General features: G+C 37.0%; 5 protein-coding genes across 5 annotated transcripts; 3 read left to right on the top strand and 2 right to left on the bottom strand.

The window, feature by feature from the left end:
* Positions 1–811: 811 nt before the first annotated feature.
* On the bottom strand, positions 812–1,230 carry RHIMIDRAFT_191325 (uncharacterized protein; the record flags this gene model as incomplete). Its single annotated transcript, XM_023605953.1, has 2 exons — positions 812–1,129; positions 1,180–1,230. Coding segments are annotated over 2 exons (369 nt in total), but the record flags the coding sequence as incomplete, so codon positions are not given.
* Positions 1,231–3,046: 1,816 nt separating this feature from the next.
* RHIMIDRAFT_274656 (uncharacterized protein) lies at positions 3,047–3,970 on the top strand. Its single transcript, XM_023612480.1, has 4 exons — positions 3,047–3,131; positions 3,190–3,236; positions 3,289–3,748; positions 3,800–3,970. The coding sequence occupies exons 3-4, from the start codon at positions 3,456–3,458 to the stop codon at positions 3,918–3,920; spliced, it is 414 nt and encodes a 137-aa protein (XP_023461131.1). The 5' UTR covers positions 3,047–3,131; positions 3,190–3,236; positions 3,289–3,455; the 3' UTR covers positions 3,921–3,970.
* A 901-nt stretch (positions 3,971–4,871) lies between these two features.
* Positions 4,872–6,046, bottom strand: RHIMIDRAFT_242629 (uncharacterized protein; the record flags this gene model as incomplete). Its single annotated transcript, XM_023609821.1, has 4 exons — positions 4,872–5,380; positions 5,492–5,666; positions 5,724–5,944; positions 6,013–6,046. The coding sequence occupies 4 exons, from the start codon at positions 6,044–6,046 to the stop codon at positions 4,872–4,874; spliced, it is 939 nt and encodes a 312-aa protein (XP_023461130.1).
* A 4,228-nt stretch (positions 6,047–10,274) lies between these two features.
* Positions 10,275–13,133, top strand: RHIMIDRAFT_98935 (uncharacterized protein). Its single transcript, XM_023615970.1, has 3 exons — positions 10,275–11,797; positions 11,849–12,709; positions 12,889–13,133. Exons 1-2 carry the CDS (start codon positions 10,588–10,590, stop codon positions 12,706–12,708), a joined length of 2,070 nt encoding a protein of 689 aa, XP_023461129.1. The 5' UTR covers positions 10,275–10,587; the 3' UTR covers position 12,709; positions 12,889–13,133.
* RHIMIDRAFT_242626 (uncharacterized protein) lies at positions 13,013–21,675 on the top strand (the record flags this gene model as incomplete). Its single annotated transcript, XM_023609820.1, has 10 exons — positions 13,013–13,072; positions 13,121–13,401; positions 13,452–13,563; positions 13,614–13,690; positions 13,744–13,948; positions 14,005–15,197; positions 15,251–15,911; positions 15,973–21,201; positions 21,254–21,389; positions 21,446–21,675. 10 exons carry the CDS (start codon positions 13,013–13,015, stop codon positions 21,673–21,675), a joined length of 8,184 nt encoding a protein of 2,727 aa, XP_023461128.1.
* Between the last annotated feature and the right edge of the window lie 14 nt (positions 21,676–21,689).

The raw sequence follows: 21,689 nt of genomic DNA, 5'->3' as shown, positions 1-21,689 counted from the left end.
AGCTTTCTTCCGAGTGCTTATTTTGGGACAAGACTGTTGTAAATAAGAGATTTAACATCAAGAAAGAGGAAATGTACTTATATTAACAAATATTTTTTTGAGCTTATAATTAATCTAAACCTCAATTAGGTGTGTGGTGTTTAATTTTGTGTCTCTTTCGCCAAAGTCATATCAGAAGAGGAAGTGGAAGCTAAAAAACCCTCTGTTGATGTGTAACCAAGGTGTTGCCATCTGATTTGCTAACGGACATACGGTCTATTTTAGAAGGAAAGTATCATTATTAGGGAGTGAGCTTAAATGTATCATCAAAGGCAACAATAAAATGATCTGATAATCAATTAACAATTACGGTAGTCGTCTCTTAAAATAATGAATTTGATGTAAATACAATCAGGGCTTTGATGATACTAAAAATAATCAGTGTAAATACAAATATTCGGATTTGACAACAATCGGACATTTTAGCAGAATAGACGCATTTCATGACATAAATCAGATATTATGCTGTTCATCAATAGATGTTGCCAATAAGAGCCTAACGATCGACGGTTTAAATCGCAGAAAGAAAATAAGAGACTAGTGCTTTCGTCATTGATCGCTGGTATGTACCTTTATATACTAATGTGTGTGTATATAAACAGAAAGCAGAATTTTTATACAAAAAAAAGAAGGGATAGTGGTTAGCAGCAGGAGAAAGAAGAAAAAGAAGAGAAGGGGTGAATAATATACAAAATGCAAATGTTCAAATGCAGGAAAAGAAAAAAAAAAAGGTCTAACTTAATCCAGATATTGTTGTTCCATCTCCTAGACCATCTAACGCACCATTAGCGCTAATTGGACAGGCGAAAGTTGCTGAGGAATCTATAGTTGGATGAACTTTAATAAATAGTACTCTTGCAGTCAGATGAATCGTATAATCAACCGTGATGTCCTGTTTTTTTTCTCCTGTCAGTCCACATTTACTTGCAAGGTCACTCAAGACAGATTGATCCGTATCTAATGTTGGGTTATACTGAATGGCGAACGGAAATGTAAAGTTAAAGTTGCTATATTTAGGTACAAACTGTTCTGCTAGGTATCCTCCTCCTACTCTTGTACGCCCTTTTCCACTTTGATTGGGGTAATAAGCCTATGATGTGTATAAGTAGATTATATGGCCATATAATTTTGTATACTTACAGTAGCTTTGATATCTGTCAAGTCTATACTTAATAAATTTGGGTTATTGACTGATATAATTAATCCAAAATTGATATTGAATGTTTCTCCAGTAAAACTAATTTGTGAGCCACCTTCGGCAGGACTTGTTGATACACCAGCCATATCAACTTTTGGCATGACAAATGTACCAGCAACAGCACCGAGAACAATGACAACAATGATGATAGCAACTATAATGAACCACACGATTCCTGCTGCCCATGCCGGAAGACAGCAAGCACAGCATAGACACCTTAGGCAGCCATTTCTATTGTCCATACGTCTCTTTTTCATACCCTTTTCAGTATCTATATATTGAATGTCTATATTTTTTATTAATTATTCATTATATTGTAAGCAATTTTTTCTAACCACTCATTTTTTCTGTATCCAAGTCCATGTTTGGTGGTTTCACAGTAGGCGTTGGTGAAGGTGTCATGATTTGATGGGTAGGTAAAGGTGGGGGCTGTAATGGTCCATTCTCTTGAATACTGTATTCATTGTGTCTTGTAGCTGACATGCTTTTAAGAATAAGGTGAAAAGAAAAGAGAAAGAGAAAGAAAGGATTAGGTTTGATAAGTAGGTTTTAGCTTGCTTTTTCTATTTCGGAATCCGGCGATACAAGTTAATCCGTTACAACCCCGCTTAAAGTATTTTTATTCGTGTGTTCTGGACAAAAAGGAAAGTGTATTTTATACTTTACATGTTTTCTATGTCCAAAAGCACATGGCAGTTATATTTTTAACTGGCGTACAAATCATTTAGCCGTCAAAAAGAAAGTATAGCTTTGACATATTTACTGTACCTGTATATATTTTTCTGGAGCAGTAAGGTGATCAGTATTGTCCCTCTCTTAATCGATTCGGAAATCGTAAGTTGACAAGAATAAAAGTCAGGAGCCTATATGCCTTTGCACTCGATGAACAGATTAGATACTTACAGAAAAAAAATCTTACAAGGACTTGTCAAATTCATTCTTTTTGAGCACCCCAAAAATATGAGTGTGGTATCCATGGCAATACGTCAAAATTATACTTTTTACTAAAAAAAAAAAACCTAGTAATGCTTTTAAGGAGAAGAAAATGTCCCAACTTTTTCTTCTCGAACAAAAAGTAAAATATACAAGATTAATCGAAGGAAGACATTCGCATCCCTCTTTCTATCTCTTTCTTTTTTCTTTTTAAACACACAGACATAAACAAAAGGACATTTAGCAGCATAGTTAAATAAAAGCGATTTGCTTACAACTTCATAGTTATGCAAAGCTGGGGGTATAATCTTATCAGTATCCTTTTGAAACAGATGTAGCTCTGTAGCTTATTCAGCGCCTCTCTATCTCCAAATGCATTAAACTACCACTGCTGTTCATCTCAGTTTTTAGAAAAAAGAGTCACAGACCGTTTATGACTTTCTGTATATTGTTGAAGAGAAACCCTTGATTCAAAGGCGCTGCTGCCCCCAAAAACTATACTTATTCTTCATTTACTTATCTCCAAAATCACAAGCTTACTGCATATAGCCTTGTGATCTTGAGGCTATGTTGATTGAGAGTCAATTGACTACACTAGTTGATTATTTGACTTGCTTGATGGACAATGTCTCTGTCCTAGATGTCTCTTTCTTTCTCTTTGTAAACTGATTTGCCTTATTATCTACTATGACCTGTTTGGGGAACCATGGTTGCTTAATTTATAATTAATTAAGCTGCTGTTTAAGGAGCCATTTTCCTTTCAACAAGGTTAGGATATCAACATGTCGGAGATTCCATTAGAGGAACAATAAGAAAAAATTGATCATAGGATACTTCCTTTTCTTTTATTTCTTTACATTTGAAGAGGAGATGATGCAGCAATGATAAAACTTTCTATAGTCAATCTAAACAACTCTGTTTGGTAACGGATGGTCATTCATTACTCTTTTGTATGTGTACACTAAATTTGAGTTAATTAGTAAACTACTTCTGCTATTGTTTATTTTAATATCTATTACTTATTTCTATCAATTGATCCTACTACACGTTTTATTAAATGTATTATGTAATATTATACTCTGCATAACTTATATGTTATTCATCATCTTTATTTGTAGCTTATTCTTATGACTGTTACTTCAATTCATCATCTTTGACAACTGTTAGCAAGGTACCAACGACGAATACCAGCACGATACCAGAGGTTGATGCATTAGTTTATGAATCAGTGGCCAAACAATGGGGTGATATATCTCTTAGACAGCGTCGTAATTCATCTTCAACCATGTCCACTTCTTCATCATGCACATCACTTGTTTTATCACCGTCGTCATCTACGACCTCGCTAGGCTCTCACTGGAGCTTTGACTCAAAACGATCAAGGGTAGCAGAGCTAATTCATTTATTCGAGACTGGTTCTCATCCTGAGCAAAGAAGACATAGTATAGACACATGCTACCATTTTCATTCAAGACCTTATATCCAGCAAAGACGATTTGAATATATACCTACTTTGAAAGAATGGGAGAAGAGGGAAGACAAACGTCTCCCTATCCAATTAGTTTCATCACAGTCAACGTAAGTTCTCTCTCTCTCTCCGTTTTTTAATTCATATTAATCATAACTTAGCCCCATCAAAAAATTGGTAAAGAAGCGTGAAACAAAGATAAATGATACATACTCTCAGTGCAAGGTCACATCAGCACGTGACCTTTCTTGGACTCCAACACAAAGACATCGAAGCTCTTGAAAAAGAGTGAGCATTTCTTTTCCTAGTCAATAAAATCATCTATTTCGGAATTAAATTGTCTTTTTTTTTTTTTTTTTTTTTTTTCCAACTTGTTCAACTTAGTATTTTTTATGCTTGGTGATAAACAACTGCTAGATAGACAAGTAAGACTGTCAATATTTGGTTTGAATAAAAGAGACAGCGAAAAAGAGAGAGAAAGAGAGAGAAAGAGAGAGAAAGATAGAAAGACTAACTAGCTTCTTTTACCAAGATTCAAGAAGCAAAAGTGCTCAATGCAGAATTAGCTCATCTAAGATCAAAGGCAGTAAGCTATTTTGCATTATTTATTTTTCATATAAACTAAACAGTGAGGATGAATAATAAGCAACTGTATGAAAGACAAGTGCCCTCTTCGAACTTGTTCTTCTTGGCAAAGGATAATGCTTCTGTTAAAAAGAAGAGTGAGGGTATGGTGGCATTGTTTTGTTTTCCATTTTGTTTGTCTAATAACCCATCTACTTAGAGTACCAAAGAGGACTAGAAAAGCAGAGACAGGAACTTAAATAAACACAAGTCATTTATATTGACGGAATAGCAGAGATAAAATATATTTAATCTATAGATACAGCAATTTTTAATAAACTAGTGTAGATACTACTTCAGAACCCGTCGCCTTGATTATTCCTTCAAAGAATGCATCAACTTGACATCCCGGCAGTTGCATTATCTGTATTTAATAAATAAATACAGTAATATTGACAGTGACAAAAAAAAAAAAAAAAAATAGCGACAAAATTGGGGATGTTAATAAGGCTAGATGATTTTTTTTTTGTTGGCAATTGTATTCAGTTCATTCACTCCAGACCGTAGTTTGAGGCTATGGCTCATCCAGATTAATGAGTAACATTGTAGACATGTTAACCCACGAGAGTAGTGTATTTGGTATAGAGGATAATTGACATATCTAATACACTAATCATGACAAAGTTTGAAAGGGCACTGTCTATTACGATGTTTCGAAGTGGAAAACACCTGATCAAACATGATTTTTGATATCGTTGGTGTAAGTCGCTTGATGAGAGTTTCGGTATCATTTGTACGCATATCAAAGACATTTAAAGCTTTCATGATATTTGACGTTTCAATGACTAGACTAGCCAAATTCTGCAAATTATCAGGAATCATTATCTCGGCAAGATCAAGGAGCACATACAAGCCGATGGCTGGTAAAATCAACACATAAAATTTAACAGTTCTCCCAATAATTTGGATTCCCAAAATACCTTCCATATGCTGACTATCAAGTGAATTTTTGCAAAACATAGCAACTCTGAGTAGGTCTTTACACACAAGGTAATGATTTAGACCATGAACAGCAGGTTTTACTTCTCCAAAACCACAGCTTGCGTCCCATTTGACTCCACAAGATTTCGTGATACACAAATCTGGCCGTCGATTCGAAAAATCAGGATGTATTCTATCTTCAAGAGTCGTTTCATTAGTCCATCGCAAGACACCTCATTGTCCGGATCATCAAAAAGGCCTGATAGAAAAGGATCCACAAACCGTGTGCATGGTTCGGATTCATTCACATCTTCTTCTATTGATACGAGTGGTAGCTTGGTAATCAAGGCACTCAACGTCTTCGCGAATTTGTGTTAATAACTTGAGAGATAATGATTTAAAATTGGTTTCCGCTTGCTCCCGGTTGATGGTTTTTGTCAATAGGTTATCAATTAAGCATGATGGTTGGATTGCAGCAATCAACTTTATATGTGATATGTACGGTATCAAAAAGCTTCCAGTGCCCCTGAATACTGTTACCAGTATGCTAGCCATAAAGAACGGCTTCACTTCATCAGGGTATTGATTGGACGACAAGAATAACATGGAGATTGATACCAATGCTAGGTGCAAATGATCTTCCAAAGACAATTTTCTCCTGTAATTCTTAAGTGAAAGTTGCGTCATACAAAAGGCATCAACTACGTTAAAGTTGTTAGCCATTGAATGGTCGTCATCAGGTGAATCGAATGTAGATCCGTCTAGAAAGACCAATTCATCGTGAGAATGCTTTTGCCCTACCGCCCCAGGATTTTGTTCGTGTTGATACTTGTCGTCGAGAATGTGGTTGTTACCATGATCATGTTGATTATCAAAAGAGGAGTTGTTTAATGTACTAGGTCGGCTTTGATATTGTGGTCGTGGATGTGATATTATGGATGAATAATTGTTTAACTCGGAAAATTAGAAGTACAGAAAGATAGAATGAGTCTCTTTGCAGTCATTTATGAACAAAGAAAAGAAAGAGAATGGGGAAGGAAGGAAAAATGAAAAAAAAAAACCTCCAGCCTATCATCCAGTATCTGAACCTTCAGACTCAACTCTGACTCAAAAAATACCTGTTGGAATTCAAAAAATCCTTGGCAGATTTCCTTTTTGAAAAAGTATTTTTAATAACCTACAAAGACTCATCTGTAACTCATAGCATTTAGAATACAGCTTATTCAATAAGATGATGTATCTTATGCCAAGATCCGGCTTATTTTCTTAATATAGCAATTAACAAAATCAAGACACCAAGGCTTCAAAAAGCTATAAAAGAGAGAGGTACACTTTTAATTCTATATCAAATCTCTTTGAAACTACTGTAAGTCCTATCCTTGTGCTATGTTTTCTCTTTTAGTATTTCTAAATAATGTATTGATACTCTAGTTTAACATGAATAACCAAATGAACAATCGTCTTACTGTCAATGATGAAGGCGTTCAGCGCATGATCGACAACAATTCAGCTATGTACTATAGTAACCAAATGATCATTGCCCAAAATATGACTCATCGACCTGTAAACACTATTAAGGCATATTCAGCCAAGCAAGAAGAATGGAAGGTAATTATGGAAAGTAATAAAGAAAAGATTTGAAAATCTAAATACGCTGTTTAAACATAGAAATGGTGCCTTGAACAAAGGTTTGGTGATGGAGAGATTGTCACTGACCAAAAGCTTAGCTATTTCCTTGCAGAATATGCCATGGAGCGAGGCCGAAGGCTTAGAAGAAATCCAGATGGTACCCCCATTGCTCTAGGCAGAGAGTCAGTCCTCGCCTATGTCAAAGCTATTGCAGACATGTACAGCAAGCAAAAGGCACTTGGCTTAAATCCCCATGGCTCTGCAAGAGGACACCTTGTTAGGACTTTTCTGGATACGCTCGAAAAAGAAAAGGTCAAGAGTAAGAGGCAAAATTTTGAAGATCGAGGAAAAAATACATTGAATGATGGCTACACCAAACAAGAAATGGAAAAAATTAGTGGCTATTTCTTGACTGAGAAGAATGATCCTCTTGGTTGCAGAGACAGACTCTGTTTTTTGATCAGTCATGCCATGCTTTGTCGTAGCCAAACAGCGCTTGGGATGCAGTTTGCTGATCTGTTCTCGCTTGTACTAGAAAATCAAGGAACATCGGAATGCATTGCTTTGGTTGCAAGTATCACTTTTGAAAAAACCAATCAGCATGGCAAGATTGAATATGGCTCGTCTGTTCGACATCATGATGTTGAAGTATGCTCTGTCGGTACTCTGGCAATGAACCTTTTTTCAAAATTTCATTTCGAGAAATCGAGCCTTTTCCTGACTTCACTCGTCGTGAAAACTGGTACGAAACTGTGGGCTTCAAGGGAGATGATAGGTTTTCGCCAATTACATACAGAGCTCAGCATAAAATATATATCGATGCTTTTAAACGTGTTGGTATTCATACCTCCAAGATCACTCATGCTAATCGTAAGAGTGCGTTGAACATGATTGCTCAAGAGAATGCTTCAAGCGACCAGAAAAAGATGGTCGGTAGGTGGGATACAGATCGTATGGTAGGTTGCTATATGCCGTCCGTACGTCGTCCTTTCGTTTATTCTTCCGGTGCCTATAAACAATTAGCTTACATTGCTGCTACTACGTATATATATTTCCTTACCGGACACCGGAAGAACTCCACCCTCTACAACCTTCTCCAACAATCGAAGTATCAAGCCACTGTTAAAGGAGACACACAAATAAACTTGTCCAGCTTGTTGGACACTGAACTTTGCCCTAACGGCACCATTGTTGTAAACATCAAAGCTTAGGCTTCTTGTTACAGTAACATTTTCCAAAGTTGTTTTTAAAGACATTTTTAGCTATGAAGAAAGAAGGAAAACGTTAATTCAACATATTTATACACATACATCCACTTCCTTTTTTGTATAAAACTGTAGATCAGTTTTACTAAAGTGCTGAGATGTTCAGTCACAAAGTGATTTTGGGTTTTTAAATTCTGCAATGTTTTTTTGGTTTTTTAAAATAGTAGATAAAGGAAAGAACGAAAGAATACATATGTATATACTTATATAAAGTAGTACGTAAAAGAGTATTTCTGGGAAAGATTAATCAAGTGAGAAGAACAGAAGAGCTCGATGGACTTGTCCTTGATTGAAGCGATTTTTTGATACATTATACGCATCATTATAATTACATTCCAAGTGATCTTGATTGTTCCCACTCATTCCCTCCCACAGTTTCTTCTTATTCTCTTTGTCTGTTTTTACTCTCTTTCAAGAAGAAAAAGATAAAAAAAGTTTCATTACTGTACTTTTTAATCTTACTCTGTACAAGGCCGATCATAAAATAAATGCAATCCTTTTTGGACTCGTTAAAAAGGTTGCACTGTGCGCCGTACCTGCCACAATTGCCGTGACTTATAATCCAATCTCGGATGTGGCTATAGGCTTTCTATATGCACTTTATTCTGAGAATAACGTGAAGTGAAGCATCTTAGCTGTGTTTGAATCAAAAAGAACAGGTTTAGGCATGGTTATTGTAGTGTGGAGTCATGTCCAGACTCGTACCCTACTATTATCCTATAATGGAAGAAATGTACGCGAGTCCGTGATACCGTGCTACAAGGCAGTGAATATAATTTTGTAAAAACTCAAAATAAGGAAAAGACACAGTTCTATTCAGTATCGTTCACTTTTGAGGTCCTTTGTGTGATATAAGGGATAAAGTATAGTCAAGGAGATTGAATACCATTGAATTTTATTGGCCAATCAAAAGTATAAGGATCCCGCGCACAAATCTTTTGAGGTGAAAGTTCACTGTCAAAATGGCCAATCTTTTCGTCACCCCCCTCCTTCCGGGAAAAGGCATATTTTTAAGCATTTTTTGAGGAGTTGTCTACTAGAATATCTTTAAACCATTAGCAACACTTTCAATGTGCTAAGTATACTATACAATCTATTACCAATAGCTTTATAGAGTTATGATGTAAATAGTCAGAGGTGTGTTATCTAATCTGTGAGCCTGCTCATTAGTTGAGGTAGTTTATTCATTGTTCATTGGAGAATGATTTCTTTGTTGTAATTGATATATCAAAATCATATAAAACAATGAATAGTTATTTTTCTTTTTCCTCTCCTCTTTACTATTCCTAATATTCACTAATGCGTGAAAAGAAAAAGCAAAGAGTGGTATATGACCCCGGAAAGACTATGATCAATAGACCAGCTAGCTGGAAGCGAAGTGCAAGTGAAGAATTAACTGGTTCATCATCCAAACGTGCCCGTAGAACACCGGAAAGAGAAGAATATCTTATGAACACTTTCATGGAACAACTCGAAATTCACGTTTCTTCAGAAATTCGACACTGCTATCAGACAGGCGGGAACCTTGGCGAGCTTCGTAAATCAATGTTATCACGATCAAGGTTACCTCGTGGGATAGTTACTGGCGCTGAAGCTAGAATTAACGTGAAGGCAGGAGAAATAGAGTCATTACTGCGAACTAAAAGAAGGCATGGAAAAACGCCAGTGCAGTATTGGAAGGACTTTGTTGAAGCTGAGTTCTTTAACATTGCTCAAAGAATTCGAAAAGAAGTCGAAAGCAGAGAAGAAACAACGGAGGAAGCGGAAGATACTAGTGCACAGGAACAAGAAGAACAACAAATAAGAACTTTTAGTGCCTCTTTGCTCCCACTTTTAAGATCAGATTTGCCCACTGATATCCAGGATGCTTTTTTAAAAACCATAGAAGAAGCGGTTGTTTCTGCTAGTGATTACATAGTTTCGTATAGTGTTCAAGTATATAAGCTGGTATTACTTTTGAAGAAATCAAGATTTTTCAAGTTAGATAATGATGAAATTATACTCCAACACAAAGTCGGTGTTAGCATTCAAGATATCGTACCAGAAAGCTTTTGCTGTCAAAGCGACATCACTCATTTCTCTCCTCCTATAGACAGAAGCTGTCTTACAGATGATGCCCTAAAAAAAGAATTTAACAGCCTTTTCAACCCAAGTCATCTGCAAATGATCCATGCAAGCTATTTTGGAATTCAAGATGTTACCGAAGAAACACTCAAAAAGCATCCTTTCCAAACAGCATTAAGACAGGCTCTTAACGAAGACGGAAGAAGAAGCGAATCAACTGATCCAGTTGTCATGAAGTTGGCGCTCAACAGATACATTTCTAATTTCAAGAATATGTGGTCTCAGAAAATGCGCTCTAGAAAGGTGTTGAATCGTGTACTCATTGTTCTCCTCAGAATCCATTTGGCTCCTAAGCGTGAGAGAAGAAAAATAGAGGAATTAAGAGAGCTGAAATAAGTCGCATCAATTTAAGCCCAGCTACAACTGATAGCGATGACGAAGTTATCATGGACATTGCAGCAGATACGAACCCTGCAGCGGCTCAAATAGTGCTAACTCTTGACGACGATGATGTTCAAGAATCGACAGACATCACAAGAAGAAGGATGAACAAACTAAGAACTATTACACGGCAGATTATTTTTAAACAATTTGGTCATATCATCACCGAAAGACATTTGAAAAACGTGCTCCCAGATATCCAGCCAAACGAGCTACAGGCTTGTGTTATGATTGCAAATTTCTTAATGCCATATCTGCCAACAGCGACCGATTCACACTCTGTCGCGCAGCAGCTACCTTTTTTTCTAATGGCTAACGATCTTTTTCAATGCACTGGATACACCAAATTTATAGAAAAGCTAGTACCTATGACAAGTCCAACAAGGCTTTTAGCTTTACAAATTAATGCGCCACAGATATATTCCCTTTTCAGTTCGTCAATGGACATTCATGATTTTAATGGTGATGTTATTACGTCCCGACAAATTGCAACAGAAAGTAAGGATGCTGTATTCAGTTCCTTCTTTGACATTGACAAGATCAACTCTCTTTGCGCTAGCTATGGCTTAAAGTTCGCCCATAATATACATGCACTGCCTGGGTTGAAAACAGTTCGAATTAATGGATACCTACGGAATCAAACTCCTTCCAGACTAGCTACTCCTCTTTCTGATACAAGAAGTATAAAAAGAAATTATGAAGCATTTGAGCGTAAGATGCCAGATAGAAGAATGATTCAGCAAGCAGAAGTCGATGCACTGCAAAGACAATTAAAGAAAATTAATTCTGAACGGCGAGAGTTTATGCTTAGAAACAATATCCGCGACTTAAAGAAACAATGGATAAGAAGTACAGATAGAAGACTAATAGCCGCTGATATAGAACAAAACAATAGGCTTTATCAAAAAATTCAACAAACGAAAGCTTCTAGAGATGCTATAAATGAAAGACTTATAGACACGAAACAGCAATTGTCAGATGCCAGAAGAAAAATATATAATAGTATTAATCAAACCACTTCCTATGGCAGCAACAATAACCAGCTACCTCGTGTTGAAAATTTCAAGCTTGATGACACTCAGTCTGATTTAACAAATTTCGCTTTTTCTGGGACGGATAATGGTATAGTGACAATGACAGAAACAGCAAAATTATCACTAGATCAATTCAAGTTTCATCTCAAGTTATATAACAGGTATTCAGCTTTGACAGAAGGTAATTTGATACAGCTTATTTTTGTGTATATTGAATCTAATCTATTTGCAGATACTACCAGGTTTCAAGCTTCCGCAGAAGAGGCAACGTTCTTCAGGTTTGCAAAGCCTTTCAAAGTACACGCGTCCGACATTGCGTATGGTAGTGGTGCAATTAAATTAAGAGCAAAGCTTCAAGGTGCCAAGAAAACAAAAGCTAAAGTTATCTCAGAAATTGAAGCAAAACTCAGTGAATGCAGCTTCCAAGAAATACACAACATAGAGGAATTAAACAATTGGTATAATGGAAGAATCACGCACCAAGACGTACTTCGAGATTTCTATTACTCCCGACAAAGAGTACGCCAATTACGAACGTATGAACTGCAAAAGCGAAAGTATATCGACAGGCTATGTTCTCAAGAGCGATCTTATGTGGCCTCAAGCAGTAAGAAACCATCAGTAATGTTTATTGGAGATAGCGAACTCTGTTTTGGATCGTCCATAAAAGGTTATCAAAGATATGGAGGACACTGGAAACCTATCAAGCATAGCTTCTACACTTCGGTTTGCATAATAAGCGAATATAATACGTCGCAAACTTGCATTTTTTGTTTTAAGAAGCTATTACATCCAAAACGCAGTACAGCAGACAAGAATGGTCGTATCAATTTAAAAAATGTGAATGGTGCTTTTATTTGCGTGAACCCGTCCTGTCCGTCAGTAAAAGCAGGTCAAAACACTCATGCTAGAGATGCACTGAGTGCTGTTGCTATTGGCTTGTCTGGGATGGCGACTTTACTGCTTGGAAGAACATTCCCTCAATTCAACAGAAATATCAGTCCATCGCAGACTGATCAATTCAACCAACTTGCTGCAGCTTTCTGTACAGGAAACGCTGTTAAGCCTATTACCGCTGGTAATAATACCTAGGGTAAGTTTTATTTGAAAAAATGAGTATAGGAAAATACTAACTTTATTGATATGTCTGTTTTTTTTTATTCCTCTTTTTCATTTTGTTTCGGTATGTATTTGAGAATATATGCATATCCCATTTACTAATTTTATATCTGTGTCTCAATTCTGGGAATCGTAGTTCATTTACCCTCTCAGTACCTGTGGCTAATATACTGACTGCCTTTCATAAACTAGCAGTCACAATAGTTGTGAGTAGAACAGCAGCAATAGCCTACTCTTTGAATGTCTTTAGTGTATCTTTTCATTCATACTTGGCTAAATGAAGGATAATTCAACACCACTTGAACTAAACACTGGTCAGGGTGCAAATAGATTCAAGGTGAATTAAACGGCAACTGAAGAGTACATAAGACTAAACTTTATATAGTATCAATCTTTTAAAAATCGAGTTGATCGATTAAAGGTGGATGTAGTGCGCAGATCCAGACTTGTAGAGGATGAACCTGACGATCACGGATCCTTTTTCTATGAGGCTTTAACATCATGGAAAGAGTTAAATTTGACTAGAAACTTTAAAGACTTTGTCAAGGAAATAACACCATTTGTAAAATCATTACCTTCGATTGTTTATCACAAGGATACGATAGTTGACATTTTGGAAAAACATCTTAAAGTGAAAGAGAGTATGGCTCTGGATGGTCTTTTAGAGTAAATATAGGCTGCATTACTTTTTATATGTTACTAAACTAAAGTTGTAGCTTGGTCACAAAACTTGCAAAGGATTTGGAAGGCGAATTTTACCCCTACTATCCTAGACTACTATCAGCTATTCTGCCTTTAGTATATAATAGAGATGTTAAGCTTCTTGAAGTAGGTTGCACTATTTAATGCCTTACAAGTAATCTAATATCTCATTCTAGAGCGTATTCAACTGCATTGCATACCTCTTCAAGTTCTTATCCAGACAAATTCTCCCAGAGTTGGATGTAACATTTAAGTGAGTGTTTATCTAGTTGAAGTATATGATGACGGCTAACATTGTTTAATTAGTCTTTTAAGTAATATGCTCGGAGAAGACAACCAAGCAAAACCATATGTTAGACGATTCACTGCAGAAGCATTCGCATTTTTATTACGAAAAACAAGAGGCATGGAACTTACCAAGATTATCAAGCACATTATTAATTCCTTAAAGCAAGAACCATCAAAGGAGTATGAGGAAGGGTTGGCAATGTTATTTTTTGAATCAATTAAAGTAAGAAACATATTCTGAAAGTGAGCAAATACTGATGCCTGTGTTTTTATTTATAGCAAATAGACAACCGTCTTCATTCAAGAGGTGAAGCCATATATAAGGAACTCTTAAATCAAGTATATAGAGAGGAGATCGCCGTAGAAGATTTACCATCAAGCGCTGCTTATAGCTTATTAACAAAAACAACACTTTTGATTCTGCATCATACTCTTAGACAGCATTTTACACCCATTATTAATATTGTAATTAATGACATAAAAGATCAACTTAAACATGAAAAGCTGAATGAAAGTACACTTGCGACTCAACTATCATTATTGGCTATGTCTGTTACAGTTCGTAAAGCAAGCAGAATTGAAGATTTTAAGCCGATCATTGCACAACTTCAGGAGCTTTCAAAAAGAATCTTTAGTGAAACATACACCACATTCACATACACAGAGTGTCTTCGAGCCATCATCGGATCACTTTATAATGGGCCTTTAGAAACAGTTGTCAGCGGTGGTCGTGTCATTTTGGAAGCCATATCCAATTTTGATAATGTACACCTTGTATACGGATTTTACCTCTCTTTAGCCAAGCTGGGTTGGAAAAGCTATGTGCAGATCGCGTTACCTTACGCTATAAAATATACCTCTGCCAACTGTAACCAATATCCTCATGAATCAATCTTATTCTGGTCAGAAATCATTGCTACAGACATCATTGGTTCAAATAGTTCAGGATCACTATCTGCCTGCTTTACTCCAGAAGGATTGCTGCGATTTTCATCTAATGGAAATCAATCTTCATTTCCAAACGTACTTTTGACATTTATGGATCAAGACTTTGATTGGGCAAAAGAAAGAGATGCCTTAAACATGACAGATATGCATTCTGATTGCAGTATAACATCCATCACCCTTCTCGGATCCATCCTTCGTCTTTTGCCAACAATTCATCTATCGCTGGACAAAGTGTCACCTGTTCTCTTTTCCATGCTTCAATCCCTCAAGAATTTCTTAAAGAACGATTCGGATAACAACAAGTTGATAAATGCACCCTATGTATTGGCAAATAGAAATTATGTCTTGGAATGTCTTTTAGGACTTGTTCTAGAGACACTTGCTTGGATTGGAGAACATGATGAACATGTTGTAGTTCAACTGGAAAACATGCATGACGAACTTGTAGAAATTCTGTTGAATCACTCTAAAAGTCAATCAGTTCTCTTTGGTATTTATCAATACTTGAATCTTTTGAAAAGCAGGTAAGAGAATCCCCCTTTGGTATTTGATTGCGCAAACTAAATAACATTGTTAGAACTACAAGCAACGACAGATTTTCATTAAACGCCTTGGAGAAGCTATATCCAGTCTTGAAACTAAATTTTAGTTCATATAACCGCCAATGTCGTTTGAATGCTTTCAAAATCATTACACTCTTTGAACAACCAACTATGAAACGAGATGAAAATCATAAAACAGACGAACAATGCGACATTGCTTCTATGGCTGTTGAGCTTGAAGAGATCGAAGCTTCATTTAAAGATTACAGAGAAAAGATCAAAGTGCTTCAAAAGCTCAATCTTATTCTATCTTCAAAGCGTGTGCCAGATATATACTCTGATTTTATACCTCGTATTGCTTTAGGTGTACTCACTATCAATTTGCGTCCATTGTGGGAAGAGGCGAAGAAAATACTTATTACCTTTTCTCAAATCAACCCTGCCACATATTGGGATATTATATACAACGAACTCACCAAATATGATGATGAACAGTCTCTTGTTTGGGATGGAGTGTCTGAAAGCGTCATTGCTGAGATGACTGCCCCTGATGAACCTGAAGAAACCAACTCGACAAAGATTGGCAAAATGTCCTTTGATTGCCCAACTTTAACCATGTTTACGCATACTGAAAGTAGAGCATGTATGATTATGAATGAAAAGAAGGGACAAAGCTTAGCCTTATTATTTGCAAAGGTATAAAAAAAGGAATTATGTTTTTTATATAGTGTCATTAACTAACACAACTCATATATAGCTATGTAAGCATGAAAGCAATCATATGGACTTTTGGAACTATTACAACATGCTTCTCTCAGCCTTGAAAGAAACACATACAGTTACTGAATCTAAAGGACGATTCTTGATCACTATATTTATTGATTTTTTCAATAATGAATTTTCCGCCTCTCGCGATGATGAAGAAGAAGAAGAAGTAAAGGAAGGTTCTCGAGATGAAACGACTGATATCTTGCCACGTTCAAACAGAATTACAAAGGCCAAAATGACAAGCTGGCTTGGCCTTTTCTCAGTCTTTACCAATACAAAGAGTGCTTATAGAAGTCAAGACTTGCATGAAACATTCATGAAAATCATTACATCAGGTGATGCAAAGCTGCAATCTGCTGCCCTTGAGTGTATCTTTACTTGGAAAGATCCTGGTATTAAGCCCTACGCAGATAATCTTCGTAACTTGGTGGATGATGTCAAGTTCCGTGACGAGATAACAACCTTTATTCAGAATGAAGAGCAAACCCAGATTGATCTTGCTCATCGTCAAGCACTGATGCCTGTTGTTATGCGTATTCTTTTTGGCCGTCTCATCCAAAAGAGTAAAGCATCAAGCAAAATCAGCAAAAGCGCTAGAAGAAAGGTGATCCTTAGTGGTGTATCATGTTGCCAAGAAAACGAAATCAGATACTTTATTGATTTGGCTCTAGAACCCTTCCAGGCTGTTGTTGAACTTCCTTCTGGTGACTACACAAGTAATGGAGAACTCATTCAATTCAAATTTGAAAATCAAGCAAAGCAGACTATGGAAACCATCCCATGGCGAAAACAGACTGGTTTTTTGAATTTACTTGATGATATTGTTAAGCAAATGGCCTCTCATGTTTTACCATTCCTCCCTGATCTATTAAAAGTGGTGTTGTATATTATCAAATATGCTCACAGTCGATCAGAGAATGCCATGGAAATTGATCAAGAAGACGATACAGCTGATCAAAGTACAAAATCAAAAGAAGTTCGAAATATGGCAATGAGAAGAATAGTTGATGTTATGAAAATCAATGGTGACTTTGACTTTACTCCATATGTTCCTGCCATGTTTTCTTCCTTCATTACTTCAAGAGTAGCAACCTTACCTGTAGATAGTACACAAGATGTTTCACCACTCATCAGCTTGTTCATCGTTTGGTCCAAAAAGCCAGAATATGCTCATTATCTTGTTGACTTTAATAATGAAGTAATGCCACAAATCATTGCTACATTGGGTGTTAAGAACTTGGGTGAACCAGTCCTCCATGCTCTTTTAGAAATTATTGAATCACTACTTGATCTTTGCGACAATGAAATGGAAACTGACGATCAGCAATCTTTAAGAGATAAAATCATTACAGCTCATGCGGATATGCTGCTTCAATCTTTACAATGCCGTCTTGTACGCTCTAAAGATAATACCAAGTTTAATACAGGAAGATACACAGCTCGCGAAATCTCAATCGTTGCTAGAATCGCCTCTTACACTAAAGATGGAGAACAGGCAGCTACAGTCATTGGGCTTTTATTGCCTAGTCTCAAAAAGTCTTCTAGTGCAATTCCTGAAAAGTCAAAGCAAGATATCTATATTATCTGGTCCAATTTCATCCCCATCATACCTGGCTTAGAGGTTGGCTCATACTTGTACACTGAGTACTATACTGTAGCATCATCCATGTTTGCAACGGCTTACTCACGCGAAAGTCGAACCGGCTTGTTAGATGTATTCCGTGGCCTATCAAAGCTTGACCCCCAACTCGATGTTGTTGAACAGCTTTTGACAAAGCTGAATGCCTACTCTGCAAGACGTCTTGATGAACAAGATGTGGATAGTGCATTAGAAGCTTTAAATTCCATTGTAGATAATTATTACCTCAAACTGAACTCCTACCAATGGCTTCCTATCTTACAGCAGTTGATCCATTGTATGCACAATCCCGAAGAAATAGCTATCCGTGGAACAGCAACTCATTGTATGTCTCAGTATTTGGTAGCTGCCTCGCAACAAGCAGATAAAGAAGAAAAGGAGAAATTAGTCGGCCATATTCAACATGTGATTTATCCCGCTATCAAACGAGGCCTTCGTTCTCGTATAGAACTTGTGCGCGCAGAATTTGTCAGTTTATTGAACTCTTGTATAAAGACATTCCCTGAACTGCCAATGTTTGAAGACTTGGTCCCGATACTTGGTAATGGTGATGAAGAAATCAATTTCTTTAGCAATATTTACCATATTCAAAACCATCGTCGTTCTCGAGCCTTGCTTCGACTTGCAGAGTCCACACAACAGTTGACATTCAAGATCTCTACAATTAATCATATCTTCCTCCCTATCATCACTGCATTTTTCAACGAGAGTGATCGTGTAGCAGACAACAACTTGCTTCAGCAATGTACCTCAACTTTATCAGCACTTGTTAAGCTACTTCCCTGGAACCATTATCATAGAATTCTTCAAAACTACTTGAAGATTGTTAAAGCAAGTGAGGAAAAAGAAAAGCTTTATGTCCGTGTGATCATTGGAATTCTTGATTCCTTCCATTTTGACTTGAAACCTCTCACTCTTTCTGATGAACAAGTTGAAAAGGTCATGGGACGTCAGAAGGCTACTATAAACTTTTTAACGAGTGAAGAAATTGCTAAACAAGCAAACAAGGAAGAAGACGAAGAGATGGATATTGAAAAGGACGAGGAAGAAAAGCACAAAGATGAACTTGAAACGATCCACAATATCTTAATTGAAAAGGTCCTACCTCAGCTGAATGCTTTGCTAAATGATAACAAGAGCAGAAAGTCTATTTTGGTGCGTGTGCCTCTTGCCCTGGGTATTGCCAAGCTCCTTTGCAACCTTCCTGAAAAATCAAAGCGTGTCAACTTACCTGGTCTGCTGACATCCGTCTGTCATATTATCCGTAGCAGAGCTCAGGATGTTCGTGACGCTACTAGAGAAACATTGATTAAGCTCAGCGCGTTCTTGGGACCCTCCTACTTTAACTTTTTCATTACAGAACTCAAAGCAGCTCTTACTAAAGGTTATGAACTTCATGTGCTTGGTTATACTATCAATGCTCTTTTATTAGACATGATACCTCGCTTAAATGTGGGTGACCTCGATTATTGTCTACAAGATCTTGTGAATGTGTTGATCAATGACATCTTTGGTGGTATTGGAGAAGAGAAAGACGCAGATGAGATGACAGGAAAGACAAAAGAAGCAAAGAGTCGTCGCAGTCCAGCCTCATTTGAGCAGCTTGCTAAAGTCATCCAATTTAAAAATGTTGGTATACTATTGGTACCTCTAAAGGAAATTATGTCTGAAACAGAAAGTGGTCGTACGCTTCGTAAGGTGGATGAACTTCTTCGCCGCATTTCTCAAGGATTGGTGAATAATCCCGGATTTGAAAGCATGGAGTTACTTGACTTTACTTATGGCTTAATTGCTGAAAATATCGAAGACTACAAGGCTGTATCAAAAGTTAAAAAAGCTAAAACCCAAAAAGAGCTAAACTTTGAGGTTCAGACTAAACGCCCAACGATTGAACCTGTGGATTATTACAAGGTTAACGCTTACCGATTTGTTTACTTTGGTCTCAACTTGTTTAGTACCGCTTTAAAGAAGATTGCATATGATTTGAGCAAGTCAGATGTTAGCGAAAGATTCAAGAAGCTTGTGAATGCAGTTGGTAATACTTTATACAGCAAACATTCTGAAAACGTTGTTCTTGCTGCACGAATTATGGCCAAGTTGATTGTGATGCCTATTCCTAATATTGCATCTGCAGTGGATGTCTCGATTGATCGATCTTTTGCTCTTATCAAATCTTCTGGTGGAACACAGACGGCTACAGTACAGGCTTGCTTGAAGCTGTTGACTGTCTGCATTCGTGACAACTCCAAATCCTCTTTGACTGAAGCCCAGTTAACCTATATCCTCAACTTTATCCGCCCTGATATGGAGGAAGTAGAACGACAAGGAGCGATCTTTAGTTTGGTCCGTGCCATTATCTCTAGAAAGTTTGTCGCCCCTGAAATGTATGACTTGATGGATAATGTATCGAATATCATGGTTACCAATCAAAGTAAAGAGATCCGTGAACAAGCACGATCTGTATACTTTATGTTCTTGATGGATTATCCACAGGGTAAGAATCGACTCAAGAAGCAGATGAGTTTTATCATCAAAAACCTGGAATATGAATTCGAAACCGGCCGTGAATCCATTATGGAACTACTTCATCATATCATCACAAAGTTTAGTGCTGATGTACTTTCTGAATTTGTTGACGCCATATTCCTTGCATTGGTGATGCGTTTAATCAATGATGATTCTTCTAAATGTCGTGAAATGTCTGCTGCTCTTATCAAGTCGCTCTTGACTCATCATATGGACAAGTTACCAACAATCTGCAAGCTCTTGAATGTTTGGTTAGATGAAGGTAAAAAGCCTAGCTTACAGCGAGCAGCATGTCAAGTATATGGTTTACTCTTTGAATCGTTTGGAGCACAACTTCGTGGACAAGTTGCTGGACTCATCCCTCGTCTCTCTTCCATTTTTGATACAAGTAAGCAACAGGCTGAGGAATTAGCTGAATCTGCAAGTGTTGAAGAAGAAGATGAGTATGAAGATAAAATGGACACTGATCTTCAATGGGAAGTAGCATACTATGCGATCAACATGTTTGCCAAGATAATCAAAGCATACCCTAAAGTTGTACATGAAAAAGATACAGAATCTGTGTGGCCTAGCATTCAATATATGCTATTATATCCTCACACATGGATCCGCTCATCTTCAACTCGATTGTATGGCGTTTACTTTTCGGATATTGATGCAGAAACACGAATGGTCAAGAACACATCGATCAAGTGCACTTACTTGACTAAAGAAACGCTTAAAACCCTGGCTATAGATTTCTTGGAACAACTGAAGAGCAAATATACCACACAAGAACATGCAGATCAGATTGTCAAGAATCTCTTCTTTATTGGCAAATGTTTCTATTACATGCCTGAGGAAGAAGATAAAGAAGATACACAAGAAGATGTGCATATTGATGATGCTCGTGATGAAACAATTGAAGAAGAAAAAGATGATACCGCTGCTCAGGCTGCTGCCAACATGATCAAGCAAGATGCTCATAAGAAATCTCTCAATTGGCTATTCCGAAAGTGCTCATTTGATGCTCGAGGTGCTGCTATTAAGAGAATTCCTAATGCAATCATTATGGTAAAATTGGTTTAATCTTCATATTTTCAAATATTAACGTCCTTTTTTTTAGCGTTCATCCATTTTCAAATGGTTTGCTGCCATGTGTAATACTATGACGGCTGAGGAACTACCTCCTTATTTGATGCCTGTGATTGCTCCAATTTATAGAACTGTCAATGACGAACATAACAAAGATCCAAATTTTGGTAACTACATTTATCATTAAAAAAAAAAAGCTCTTGCTAACTCATATTGCTTATAGAATCACTACAGCAATTAGGTAATGAAGTCCTCAACTTGCTACAAAACAAGGCGGGTCCTACTGTTTATTTCGCTGTCTATCAGCGTGTTCGTCAACAAGTGCTAAAGACAAGAGAGCAACGTAAAACGAAGCAAGCAATCTTGGCTGTTACAAATCCTGCTCTTGCTGCCAAGCGTAAATTAGACAAGAGACAAAAGGCTATGCAAGCCAAAAAGAAGAGAAAGCTATGATGTAATCAAGTTCG

This window comes from Rhizopus microsporus, assembly GCF_002708625.1.
Source record: "Rhizopus microsporus ATCC 52813 unplaced genomic scaffold scaffold_35, whole genome shotgun sequence".
NCBI lineage: Eukaryota > Fungi > Mucoromycota > Mucoromycetes > Mucorales > Rhizopodaceae > Rhizopus > Rhizopus microsporus.
Note: the sequence above shows the minus strand (reverse complement) of the source record. Positions and strands in the feature narration are given on the sequence as shown.